Source organism: Salarias fasciatus, chromosome 7, assembly GCF_902148845.1.
Source record: "Salarias fasciatus chromosome 7, fSalaFa1.1, whole genome shotgun sequence".
NCBI lineage: Eukaryota > Metazoa > Chordata > Actinopteri > Blenniiformes > Blenniidae > Salarias > Salarias fasciatus.
In genome coordinates, this window is record NC_043751.1 from 30,242,482 (window position 1) to 30,256,721 (window position 14,240).

At 43.6% G+C, this 14,240-nt stretch overlaps 1 protein-coding gene across 1 annotated transcript; it reads left to right on the forward strand.

Moving 5' to 3' along the window:
• Nucleotides 1-867: 867 nt before the first annotated feature.
• LOC115392366 (cytochrome P450 2J6-like) lies at nt 868-13,009 on the forward strand. Its single transcript, XM_030096958.1, has 11 exons — nt 868-1,023; nt 3,446-3,609; nt 5,301-5,461; nt 5,592-5,752; nt 6,119-6,187; nt 6,273-6,377; nt 6,471-6,606; nt 9,252-9,337; nt 12,422-12,523; nt 12,597-12,738; nt 12,819-13,009. Exons 1-11 carry the CDS (start codon nt 868-870, stop codon nt 13,007-13,009), a joined length of 1,473 nt encoding a protein of 490 aa, XP_029952818.1.
• Nucleotides 13,010-14,240: the final 1,231 nt, after the last annotated feature.

Below are 14,240 nucleotides of genomic sequence, written 5' to 3' on the forward strand. Positions count from 1 at the left end.
ATGGAAGGGTCCGCAGTCCTCCGACCATCCAGTTCCTGTGTTCGACTCTGATGTGGGCCAGAATTACCAGTCAGGAAGCCGGCATAGAGGCTGTGATAGAGAACATTTGCAGGATTGCGCCGGGGCTGGGGAGCCACGTAATTCAATCTCTGACACCGGTTCTTAAGTCCCTGATGTTAGTATCCCAGTTAGTATCCATCAGCAGCGTCCAAGGCGCCGTCGTCTTGATTCTGCCTCCATCAGATGCGTGGCTGCAGCCTCTGCCTCAATCAGCGGCATCTGAAGAGCCGCCTCTCAGCTCTGTCAAGGGGTCCCTGGGGGATGGTGCCAGACACCGACTGCAAACAATTACTATAGGTTACCAAACATGGCTGAACCACAGAGATGCAAGATACAAAGTGAGTCCAAAAAGTTTCAGACATGGTGGGTCGATGAATATTTAAAGAATTCAAAGACAAAAGTGTTTGTTTGATTTGCAATGAAGCTGTGGCAGTGATCAAAGCATAATACACACAGACACTACGAAACCAAACATCAGCTGTACCCATCCTCCACTGGTTCTGAGAGAGAGCAAAAAGTAAAGCAAATGACAGGTGCTCTGCAAGGTCAGCGACAGTGTTTAAGTGTTCAAAAAATCCAGGAAAATGCTTCAATAGCCAGCTGGAAGGCCACTCAGCTCATCGCAGTGAAGCTTTCTCTGATGGAGACTTCATTGAACAGTGCTAAAGTGGTGGAACTAAAGTGGACTTGGCAAATGGTATGTGAGGATATCGAACACACAGCCTGATAAGCGGAGGCAGGGCTGAGATTGGAGCGCCTCTTTTAAAGCCTGATCACCAAGTAATCTGTTCAGTTCATTCCACCATAATGTTTGTCTCAGTCGTCCTGCTATTAGTATGCCTTTACTTTTTAATTATCAAAACCCGGAGGCCCAGGAACTTTCCTCCAGGGCCCTTTGCTCTGCCCATATTGGGAAACCTTTTACAGCTGAGCCTGGAGGATCCCGTGAAGTATGTTGAGAAGGTAAGGTAAAATGTTTCAAATTTTTTTAAAAAACATTTTGCTTTGCATTTGTCCTCGAGCATTATTCACACAGAAGCCATGCTCTGTTGAATGTTTTTTATGCTTTTTTAAAAGTATGTGTTGATATGAAGTTGAGATTCTGCACACTTGGAGCTTTTCCCACTGTCCTCTCAGAACAAACAGCCAGCTGATTCAAAGCTGTTCATGAGTCTCAGGTATCACTGCTGAGAAGTTTGCCTCTGAGTAGAATATATATAGCGGTTTGTAGTTTTGTGTTTAAAAAGTAAATATATCATTACTGTATCATGTGTTCATTTCATGACATAAATGGCAAAAATCTTTTAAGAAAGGGTGATTTTGAAGATGTTGAAAAAAAAAACTATGTGTGTGTGAGTTAAAATAAAATGTGTACCTGTTGACAAGCGTTCCCATCAATCACGGCTCTCATGGCAGGATAAAGAAAAGTTAAAAGACACAAAAGTTTTAAAAGAACAATATCTCAATTGATTAAACCATGCACTCAGATAAAACTGAACTGAAAAATAAACAAAAACCTTGTCTGTCCGAAGGTCACCCAGAGTCCTGGATTTCTTTATTTACTAAAATGGTTGGTGGTTCATTTACCCAAACCTTCATCAAAGTACCTGTAATCAAAATCTGAACTATCTTACTACTATAATACTCTATTACCTGGTATCTGTCTTTTGTTTTGGAAGGATTGGGCAGCAAGAACCAAAATGGCGTGAAGATTTTGACAGCTGCTTGTGTGGCATTTGTAGATATGCACAATCAAATATGTACACATAATTCAAGTATATAGACACATTTCTAGGTACTTTATGCCATTTTGTATTGTTCCTGTGGGAACCCTCATACAGGTTTGTTGATTGTAAAAATATCTCATGCACTATAAAAGCTACCACCATAAATTTTTTACTAATTAAAATCAGAATAGCTGAGCATATTGTAAATTCAGTCAAATATATTTGCTTCAGAACTGTTTACTTGTAAAGGATGTCTTGCAATTGGACTTCAAAAATCACCAAAAAAACTAAAAATCTACCAACACAGATACTTAAATACACACTCATTTAAAGATGTCCAGAGTTCAGACTGCTGTAAACAATCAACAAATGAATTAAGTATAAAGTGTAACCATTTGCTTTCTGTTTTCAGCCGTTGCTAAAGTGGAAAATAAAAGTATATGACGTGAAATCTTGGGCATAAAATGTGACCCATTCTAAAGGCTGGTATACACTACGGGATGATCGGGCCGAATTCTGCTCCGATCTTTTCCTCCCGATCGAAGCTGACAGGGTCCGACTGTCGGGAGTATGCAAATGAGTTCGGGTCCGATCTTTGTGTAGTGTGCGGTGTGTTCCGAGAGATTTTTTCCGGTCGGAGCCTCTCGGGAGGCGTCGGAAGGGGAGATCGTAGATCGTGAACATGTTTAATATTTCCGATCGCACATCCTGTAGTGTGTGGTGCGCTCCGAGAGGGGCTGATCAGCTCGGTGTCGACCTGTCGACGCCCTCGGAATAGAGCTCCCTGATTGGCTGAACAGCTCCGTCTCACCAAGGTGCTGCTGCTTAAAAAAAATCCCCGCTCAGCTGTCGGAGCTGGAGACAAGAATATATGTCTGTTAAATATATTCACTATATATGACAGTGAAACAGAAAAGCCAGAGCTCCGTGCACAAAGTGAGTGGTTATTCCTCAATAACTTTATCGCTCCTCAATGAACTGTATTTCCTCGATTCAGACTCAAACTCCTATTTAATACATTCATCTGCATCTCCGCCAGTCCTGCAATAATCCCAATGTTTTAATTCATCTCCATTATTAACCATCACGGAAGAACACGGAAGAAAAAATAATACAACAGAACTTTCCGCTGACTCCGTGCCTTCAGAGACAGAGCGGACATATAATGAAACTTACCTAATCAAAGCTCAACGTGTTTTCATTCTGGTTTAAACTATCCAATCTGTGGACAAAAAGAATGATATCTGGCGATTTAAAAAAAGTAGTCTTTATTTCTCACGGTCTGCTAATAATTTTATTCTACTGCTCCACTCGGGAATCAAAAGTAAAAAAACAAACAAAAAACACACACACACACACACACACACACAGATTAATAAGCTGAATCATCATCAAATGTGGAGGGTAAATTATAAGAAAATGATCTGAAACTATGTTTCCCTCTTCTGTACTAGAACATTTAAATTTTCTGACAAGGTCCCGACAGTCCGTGCTCCGTGCGACCCAGCACCGCCTTCTGGTGGTCATCCGGAATTCATCGAACCATATTCATAATGTTCATTCAATCTTGAACTGAAGAATGATAAAAGTCATGAATTTTGTTGTTAAACCTTTAATTTGAAACTTCCAAACTGGGATATTGTTCTTGTGCTTCACAGCTGAGGAGAACTTATGGAAATGTCTACAGTCTGTTCATCGGTTCCAATCCAGCTGTTGTCATCAGTGGGTTAAAGGTCATGAAGGAGGCCATAGTGACCAAGGGGGTGGAATTTGCTGGACGACCCCAAGACCTGTTCATCAATGCTATCACCATGAAAAAAGGTTGATGTATTTATCAACTCTATATTTGTATATAGCTGAGCCTCATCTCCTGTGGGAGCATGATATTATTTTGTTTGTTTGTGTGTTTGTATGTGTAGTGAGGACAGAGTGAATTGTTGTTGGGAGAATGTATTAAGAAGCACAACAACGCCACCCTGGGAATTTTACCTCTGGAATTAAATTAAAAAGATACACAAGTTTGTGGCTCAATAGAGGCATAATTCCAAATGTAAAAATACAGTTTGATTAAACATCTTAATATTAAAAATAACAAACTTGTATTCAAATTCACACTCTCGGTGAAAATGGGAATTTTTCTTTGGCTGAGGCCTACTGGATGGACACAAGCCCGTGCAGGGGAGGGATCCACCAAAAGAAATAAAGAACATCTTGAGTCACCGGGCATTTATGGAAAACACACAGCCAAGCATTAGCCACCTGTTAGCATCTACGGCACTGCAAAAAGAGGATACCTGCCACGGTCGGTCAGTGCAGCAGCACATAAGAGGGGAGCACGCCCTGCAAACATGCACCCTCTGTAGGCACAATTAATGAAATGAAGCAGCCAGCGAGGTGAAGCAGTGCAGCCACACCTGTCAATCAAACAGCCTCAACAAAATGAAGCGCCAGAGCTCAGGCTACTGGGTCACCTCATCGGCAGCCAATCAGCAGCACCCTGCACACAGTACATAGAGCAGACGCCTCTCTGCTGCTACATATAGTTCATTTAGTTTTTCAATAATCTGATTTGACTGAAGATAAGAAGGCGGTTTGTGCTCTCACCTTGCATGGAGAACGTCATGGGTTCAAAAATTACAAATATACCAGCCTGTCGTGTTTGGGGGACGCTTTGATGTGGAGCCTGAAGTTGGAGCTTCGGTCCTGGACCGGGTTCTCTGTTCTGCTCACTACACTGGGTCAGGTCCTGGATCCATGTGGTCCTGGTCTGAGCTATGCTGGCTTCTCATCTGGAAGTTTTGCTCAGTCTGTTACATGGCTGGCTGATGGGCAGAGGACTATCTGGGTTGCTTGCGGCCCGGACAGCTGCGGTGGGAGTTTTGCTTTCGGTCTGGTGCAATCAATGAGCCGGGTTTCAACTTCGTCAGGCTTTACTGTCTCTCTCACATTTGGGTCTTCCAGAAAATGTCAAACCTGTATGGACAGAACTTTATAAACCACTGTTGACCAAAAAGGTTGGAGATCTCCCGTGAAGGGTGCTGCATGGTGCCATCGCTGTAAACTCTTGTTTCTACAACACGTCCTGCAGTGAAGAACAACTGTCCATTCTGCTCCCGCAGTTTCTCATTGTCTCCTGGGGAAATCTTGTCCAAAAACATGGGCATCATAGGTTGCAGGCATGATCAAGGAAACAAACTAAAATGTTAACTTTTTAACTTAATTCTCAGACAAGCAAAGGCAGCAGTGTATCTTAGCGGAAGAAACAAGGTCGAAAAAAACCATGAGTTGTAATGTGAATGTGTTTTTTTCTGAAGCTGATCGAAGTCGGGCTAAAGGTTAATTTTAATTTCTACAAATGGACAATGTGGACAAATTTGTCAGCATTTGCTCTTTTGTGTTTTATTGTGCCAAATGATCATGTTCTGAGGAGTTTCTTCACAGAAGTTGCATGATTGTAATATGTGCCTATTGCATTTTCTTTTCAAAATAAAAATAATAATAATAATCTTTAACCGTTGTAGGAGTGGCTCTGGCCAACTATGGGTTGAGTTGGAAGGAGCACCGTCGCTTTGCTCTGATGACTCTGAGAAACTTCGGGATGGGGAGGACCTCAATGGAGGACCGGATTCATGGGGAGATTCAGTACCTCATCAAAACTCTGGAGAGCAACATTGGTAGGTCATCCATGGGCAATAACAGAAACATAACTAATAATCTGATACGTGATTCACAACACTTGATTTAATTCTATTTTCCGTTCCTGCACAAAAGCCCTTCATGCTTCAATGTCAATGATCTTTACAGGTGAAACCATGAGTCCTGAGCGCATGTTTCACAAGGCAGCGTCAAACATCATCTGCCAGGTTCTGTTTGGTACACGCTACGACTATGACAACAACTTTGTCACAGTGATAATTCAGTCTGTTGTTGAGATTACCAAGCTCATCAATGGTCCTTGGTCGATGGTGAGTTAAAGCAGAGTCTACAGCCGTTCCATGACTGATGTGCAACATGAAACCAAAGCAGAATAGCAGAAAGCTGCCACCTCTGAGCCTGGTTCTGCAGGTTTCCTCCTTTTAATCGGGACTTTCTCCTTTCCACAGTGGCAAAATATAAATAAAGCTGGACTGTTTGAAGTAAATGGAAAAACTCATGTTCTGTCAGCAGTGCATTTATGTGAATAAAGAGCCTCCTGTGTATTTATACAGAGTAAAATCTTTCAATTGACTGACAGATGTTACACACACACACACACACACACACACACACACACACAGACACACACACACGAAGGATATGATAATCTTTTCTCATCTCCTTTATTTTACCAGCTGTATGATTCCTTTCCCTTCATTCGTAACCTGCCGCTACCCTTCCAAGAGGGCATTAAAAATGCAGAGGTAATGCTAACAATCAGTTTGAACCATACACATCGCCTGTTACCATGAACACCCTTTTAAAATGCAAATCTGTGATGTTTTTCAGAGAATAGTGGCTGCTATTGGGGATTTAGTTACTGAGCACAAGAAGACCAGAGTCCCCGGAGAGCCTCGAGACTTCATTGACTGTTACCTGGATGAAATGGACAAGGTGTGTGTTAGCTGCAGCAGTTTGAACAACATCACACAACCACTAAAGTTGGCTCATAACCTGATTTCAGTTTTCTTTTCTTTTCTTTTGCAGAGACTCGATGATTCTTTATTTTCAGAAGAGCAGCTGAATTTGATTGGCCAGGATCTTTACATCGCCGGGACCGACACCACCTCCAACACCCTGCTGAGTGGTTTTCTTTACCTCACAAACAATCCGCACGTACAAGGTACATCTGCAAGACTGAGACGAACATAAAACCTTTCAGTTTCAAAGTTTAACCCTCACCCAAGGACAGATATCAGGGTTCAGGGATCTTTCCTTTCCTCACTGATCCTCATATCCATGTCTTCCTTCTCCCCTGGTCTGTGTCTCCCCTGCTCAGTTGGTAGAGTGGGTCGTCTTATGACCAGAATGTTGGCGGTTCGATCCCTGCTCCCGCAGGCATAAAACTGTCGTGTCCTTGGGCAAATCACTTCACCCACCTTGCCTAAGGCTGAATCCCATTTCACCCCTTAGCCCTCCGCCTATGAAACAGAGTGCTAAGGGGTAGGGGAGAAAGTCAACCCCTCCGAATTGGGACACCCCTCCGACAATCGCGTACGTCATCAGTAGTTGCCACTGCCGATGACGTAGGCAGATGCGACAATTATCTGCCGAAGAAGAATGTTTTTCTTACATTTTAAAACTTTATTAATTGACAAAATACTGACATTTATGAACGTCTTTCGTTGCGGACACCGCCATCTTGCCGATCTTGGAAGGCTTTCTGAGAAATCTGTCATCCAGTGGCGCCGGTGGCGAGGGGCGCTTGTTTTGTTCGCCTGGACCGTCAGTGGCGGGTGGTGTTAGTTCACTTCCGCATTGGCGGGGGCGCTCGTTTCCCACCCGCGCATTCCAGGCGGGCCGTGTTGAAGAAACCAGTTTATTGAAAATAATCGTCTATCTGTTGTGTTTGGAATTCGCCTGGAATGCGCGGGTGTGGAAACGATCACTCCCGTCAATGCGGAAGTGAACTAACCCCGCCCGCCAGGCATGATCTCAGCTGAAAGAACAAGCGCCCCTCGCCATCGGCCGATACCCCTCCGTTTGGAGTGTGCCTCTCGAGAATCTCCTTTTGGAGGGGTGACTGGCCCTCCTTCTTGGCCCTACCCCTCCGTCATAATGACAATTGGGACACTCCTACCCCTCCACGTGAACGCGCAAAACGAGGGGAAGGGCCAAGGGGAAGGGCTCAGGGGTGAAATGGGATTCAGCCGAAGTGTGAATGTCATGCGAGAGTGAATAGTTGGTGGTTGGAGGGGCTGATGGCGCAGATTGGCAGCCTCGCTTCTGTCAGTCTGCCGCAGGGCAGCTGTGGCTACAATAGTAGCTTACCACCACCCAGTATGGTGTGAATGGGTTAATGTGATATTGCAGTGTGAAGTGCTTTGGGCTCTGTCATGCAGGGTAAAAAGCGCTATACAAGTGTAGTCCATTTACCACATTTTCAATTATTCTATCTGTCAGCTCCTCCTCCCTGTGCGTGTTTATATGTCTGTTTCCCAGGGGTGAAAGCGATGTAAATTCTTGCTGGTACTATTAGTACATGACAGTGGAGATGAATGAAAATGGTGAAAGTTTTTGTGTGTTTTGGCCTCGTATTTACATGTAAATGCAACCGTGCAATCATCGAAAACAATATCTGAAAACTCTGGTCAGAGTGATAATTCACAAATGTTCTGTGATGTTGAGGAGCAGAGGAGAAAGACACTTTATCACACACTGCCCGTCGCAAGGATGGAGACTGTCTGGGTGAACAGTGGTGTGGGTTTGGGTGTAGCCTGGCCTCCACCTGCCATGCCGCTTCTTCTCCACCTCTGTCACTCTGTGGCTCTCTCGCTGTTCTCAGCTGACCACATGCTGCCGCTCACTCCTCTTTCTTTTGAGTGATTCCAGTGTCGCCAGCAGATAATATAAATTTCCTTCCTCCACCTCCACAACAAGCTCTTCTATTCCACTCTCTGTTAAATGTTCCTTGTCCTCTCTGCCACCAATGAGCATAAAAGTCCATTGATCAGCAGACAGAATATTCAGGAGCTACTTTGCATTGGCCATTATGGTAGAAAGTGGACGTATCAAGGGTGGGACATGAGTTATATTCCACCTGCAACTTTCCAAGTTCACTATGATTTATAAAAGTAAAAGTGCATCTAAGTGTGTGTGCACAGTTTTATAAATCTGAATACATTCTGTCACACATTTCCCCGTTTTGGGCTCACATACTTTTTAGGATTTAATAAACACCAAAGTGTCCGTTGTGCAGGATAAATGATCCGACAGGACGTTTTATAAATGAGGCCTCAGACGATGTGATCCTGAGATGTTGTTGGTTTAATCTATTGTTTGTCCTGTCCCGGTGCAAGTGCCGTGTCTTGTGGTGGAAAACGTCCCGGTGCTTAAAATCAAATTCCCAGAACAAATGCTGAGTGAAATCTCCAGGTGTTTTGCATCGTCAGAAGAACACAAAACAGAGCTGCTTACTGTCTGATTGGTTTCAACTGGGACATTTTGCAGCGAACGTAAAGATGTTAAAATTCAACGTGTGGTCCACATTTTGACACGTGACATATGAGTGTCTCCTCTGTCCAGCTGTGCCAGATGTTCTGTTTCATTTCACATGCAGACCTCCTGCACTTCATCCTGTCCTCTCTATGTGTTTTCTGGTTTTTCAGTCTTCGCTGGTCTTTCAGATTGCTTTCTGCCTGCTCCTGCTTGGTAACCTCTGCTTCAGTCTGACCTTTATACATAAAACCCTTGAACCCCTGTGAAACCCTGTGCTGCCTCCGTCTAATTACTTGAAATGTTCAATGTAATCTCTATTTTATCTTACAGAAAGATGTCAGCGGGAGATTGATCAGGTGCTGGAAGGGAAGGCTCGGGTCACTTTTGAGGACAGACATAAAATGCCTTATGTTCAGGTACCAGAGATATGTCTCCTTATTATTATTTCTTTTCAAACATAATAGATATTAACGAAATAATTAGTCCAATGAATACACTGCAAATTAGTTTTTTTTTTAAAAGGAGTCAGAAGAATCATCGACTTATTAAGCCCAACCCCCTCTTCAGTCTGTTTGCATCCTGCGTTTTTTTTTTAACCAATCACATCCTCATAAACATCATAAACTTAAATAACTGCAAAGAAAATGTAAATGAACAGAATGGGGGAACAGAAAAACCCAGTGCATGTTCCATTGCTCGTCCTCCCTGTACCTCTACTGAACTTCATTTCTAAAGCATTTTCAAACAAGTACAGTTGGCACAAAGAGCTGTACATAGTTATAAAAAAGTGCAAAGACAAAATACAGTCAGAGCAAGATAAACAATAAAAGACATTGATAAAACAGTAAAAGCAGGAGCAAAGTCTCCAGCTGAGTTAAAAGCCAGTGAATAAAAATATGTTTTAAGATCTCTTAAAAATAGACGGTGAGGGGGCCTGCCTGATGTGCAGTAGAAGCTCATTCCACAGCTTAGGGGCAGCAACAGAAAAAGCTCTGTCCCCTCCGAGCTCATGCTTGGAACTCGGTACCTCCAGGAGCAGCTGATCAGCTGACCTGAGGCACCCCATACGGTCCAGTTGGTCCTCAGACGTGGACCTGCATCGCGGTGTCTCCCTCCCTTCTTCCTCTCCTCGATCATGGCTGGACTGACTGAGGACTCTGCGTCTTTTTCTCTGTTGGATTGTAACCTGCTGTCATCTCCCATCTGACTGGCCTCTCGCTGTGTTCTCACTCACTGTCATCTCAAAGCTTCCTCTCCAGTTTATACCAGCTGGGGCTGACTTCCCATCAGGAGTCGTGACGGTGCCTCTACAGGCATAATTCATTACTACATCAAGTTCTCAGCCTGATAATTAGACTGGAGAACCTGTTAATCCTTTGAAACTTTAATCTCCACATTGATGACCCATCTTGTACTGTGGCAGCTGAACTGATAACTATTTACTCCTTTGATTTTATTCAGCCTGACTCGTGTTAAAGGCCACACTTTGGACTTGGTGTTATGCCATGGCCTAAATATTGATTCCATGAGTGTGGAAGACTTTCACATAAGTGATCACTGCTGTATTTTATTTAAACTTTCATGTTGTCACCTTCTGCTCACTGTGTGGAAACACAGACACGTACTGTGAAATTCATGAAATCAGGGCTGATATCAAACCTCCCACAGAGTTTACCTGCTCTGCCATCTCCCTCGCACCCCTGGTCCTCCTTCTCTCCTGTCAGCCTGCAGGATGTGAAGCCTTCAGTCTGCAGGATGAAACCCTCATTGAGCCCTGCTGACGTTGTGCCTGCTCTACTTTTCCTAAATGTTTTTCACATTGTTGCTCTTTGTTCTGTGAAATTGATAAATCTCTCACTTAAATGTGGCTCGGTCCCCAGATACTTCAAACATGCTGTGAGTGAGGTGAGTGACATGTGGTGAAACTGATTCTGAAAAAGCCAAATTCTTTTTCTGGGGAGCCTAAAAACTGCCTTGGTCTGAGGCCTCCTTCCGTTGGCTGTTAGAGATGGCTGTCCAGCTCCCTCCCTGCCTTTTTGGAGGTCCTGGGGCAAAAGGTCGCAAAGGTCCCTTATCTGCGAAAAGCTTGACTTTCTTACGTTCTCAGCTCCTGGAGCTCCAGAGCGTGTTTCTCCTGTGAGGCTGCAGCTGCAGCTTCCAGAGCAGCTCTCTCTGCCTCAGCCTGCAGGCGCACTGATGCAACAGGAGATCTACTGCTTCTTGAGATTGTACGATTTCTGCCGTGAGATTTTTAACTGGAAACACTAGTTAACACGTTGGAGATGTCGTCACAGGGGCTCACTTCACTCTCAACACAATCCTCAGTGTTCCCATTTTCAGCAGGCCTGAGAGCACCATTGTTTTAAACCACTTGTTCACATCCTCCATAAATTTATTTCCAGCCAACAGTTTTGCATTGAACCATACTTCAGGTTTTTCCTTTTCCTCTGGAGGTAAATAATTTAACAGACTCATGTGTTTCCTTTGCTCAAACAGCACAGTATCTTGTATTCGTTGAGATGATAATGCAGTTCTGGTTCATATTGTCTAATTGTTGTTTTTAGATTACATGTTCAGGTTGGACTTTCTTTTTTTTAGCAGGCTTTCTATTTTTTCCGTTAGCGCCTTTTCTGTTAAAGTAATTAAGCGTTTAGTGATGGTTTGCGTTTCCGCTTTGACCACACCAGACGAGGCTGCATGACAGCTGCAGCAGTCCAGTCCCTCACTCGCAGCCGGCAGGCTCACAGTTGGGGTTTCCACTTCTTACAGTTTTTAGAAACAGTCGCCGTTCCACCTCCACGGTTCGATGTCTTTGGGGAGTTGGACAACGTTTGTTTGTACCTTCTGTTCGATCTTCATGGTTGGACTGTTCCTGACCTCCCCTGAAAGTCCGTTCCACAGTTTCACTCTGCACATTGAAATATTAAATGTTTTTAATGGATGCTGACAGTTTAGTTCCTTCCTCCATTGAGTTTCAGAAACAGTTTTTGAATGTTCCCTGGGAGTGAGGTATTCAGTGCTTTGTGAGGGGCGGCTGTGGTTCAGTGGGGAGAGCGGTCGTCTTGCAGTCGGGAGGTTGTTAGTTCAATTCTTATCTCTGCATGTTGGAGTGTCATTGGGCAAGACACTGAGCCCCAAATTGCCTCCAGTGGATGGACTGAGCACCTTGCATGGCAGCCGCCTCCACTGGTGTATGAATGGGTGAATGTGGTAACGCAGTGTAAAGTCCTTTGGGCTCTGTCAATGCAGTGTAAAAGCGCTATATAAGTGTAGTCCATTTACCATTTTTTCTGTTTGAAAATGTTTTGTGAATTACTCTCATGACCTTTTCACTCATTTAAAAATAAGAATATGGGACTTCTGCGGCTCAATCAGTTAAAATTTTGAGACTATTGGCTAAAATCTGTAGGAGAGAAAGTGCTGAGGGCTTTGCTGCCATGTTTTTACTTTCCTCTGATGAAGATTTGCGACAGCAGCTAATAATAAGTTTCTGTTTTCAGGCTGTGATCCATGAAATTCAGAGAATGTCCAACACTGTTCCGCTCAGTGTTTTTCACTGTACCACCAAAAACACAGAACTCATGGGGTATTCACTTCCAAAGGTAATGGATTACTGTTTAGAAACATTTCAAATCGAAAGCGAAAAAATCCATCATGATTTTTTTTCCTCTTCAGGGAACCATGATCATTCAGAACTTGACCTCGGTGCTGAACGAGGAAGGCCAGTGGAAGTTCCCTCATGAATTCAACCCTGAAAACTTCCTCAATGACAAAGGAGAATTCTTCAAACCGGAGGCCTTCATGCCTTTCTCTGCAGGTACGACTGCATGAACACCTTCATTTATGACTGAGAGAGTCAAATCAGACGACTCTTCTCCATTTTCTTCTGCGTCTCAGGTCCTCGGATGTGTCTCGGAGAGGGTCTGGCTCGCATGGAGCTCTTCCTCATCCTGGTCACTCTGCTGAGGAAGTTCAAGTTCATCTGGCCTGAAGACGCAGGAGAACCAGACTTCACTCCTGCCTTTGGGATCACCCTGACACCCAGACCGTATCGCATGAAGGTGGAGCTCAGATCAACCAACGACTGAGAAAATTACTGCAAACGTGTGAATCTACAGATCCTTTAAAAGGAAATCGTCCTCCTTCTAGTTAAAGCTGCTTTATTCATTTGTCCTCACAGCATATCGACTTTCTTCATTTTTCGTCCTGTCTATCAACTCTCACTACATTTCCAGACATCTCAGCCTACTTTATCTCCAATATCTCTCACCTCAGCAATTAACATCACTTTAATGACTTTATGTTTGAATTGAATATCTCGTATTGAAAGTTGTGTCTCCTTTGATGTTTGAAGCTGTGTTTTTTCCCCCGTTTGTTTTGATTCTGTTCCCAGTTGCAATAAAGAGCTCTGAACTTTGGATTTCATCCCAGTCTTCATGAGTCTTTCACAATGAATTAATTTAAAAAACTCAATTGATCCCTTGTAGGGAACTTCCTTCATTTCACCCATTGTCCTTCTGGAAGCGCTGGGCTGCCGCAGTGCAGCATCTAGGGACCTGCAGGGGGGTCAAAGGTCTTGCTCATGGAGCTACAGTGGTGCCCCGAGCTTCAAATCCCAAGTCTGCCTCTCTAAAACCCAGGCCACCACTGCCTTATTTTTACTTTAAATTACTTTTTTGAATCCATTTTGTAAAGGTGAATTACATTTCTTATTTTGTTTGAAGAGCTAAATCAGGGCCGTTTCTAGCTTCATGGGGGCCCTAGGCCAGATGTTGTCTGGGGGCCCCTATTTTGTCAGACTGTGAAGAAGAGATTTCCTAACCCTTTAGATGGTCTACTAAGCCGAGGCTACAGTTAAAATCAAACGTCTGAAGAGTTGAGCCACTCAGGCAAGTTAAACCGATAAAACTATAATACGAGGAAAACCATCCTCTATATGTCAATAAATAAAACAGATTGAGTGTTTATAAAAAGAAACACATTTATTTCAAATAAGAAAACATAACAAATCAACATGTATTTTAAAGTGCAACAATCAAAACAAACCGCTGCTTAAAATTGTGAGGTGGGGTTATGGAAAGGTTGAGTAATGGAAAAATTTGACCTGGTTGAAGTTTACCATCAATGAAAGGGGTCTGACCGGGTGTGAGCACACTTGCCAAGGTAAACACAACACAGGGAGTTGCTCTCAGAGTTTGTATTTGTATCTTCCTCTGCTCCGATGCTTCCTGGGCAGAAAGAGGTTCTGATGTTAGCGATTGTTCTGGAGCTTCCTGGACAGAAGGAGACACCTGATGGCCCTGGGGCTTCCGGGTCAGG

Bases quoted from the DNA above. Each gene is read 5' to 3' on its own strand.
- LOC115392366 (XM_030096958.1), top strand. From the start codon at position 868: ATGTTTGTCTCAGTCGTCCTGCTATTAGTATGCCTTTACTTTTTAATT. The intron at 6,607-9,251 runs GTACATCTGCAA...TTTATCTTACAG, and splicing joins AAACAATCCGCACGTACAAG to AAAGATGTCAGCGGGAGATT. The intron at 9,338-12,421 runs GTACCAGAGATA...TTCTGTTTTCAG, and splicing joins ATAAAATGCCTTATGTTCAG to GCTGTGATCCATGAAATTCA.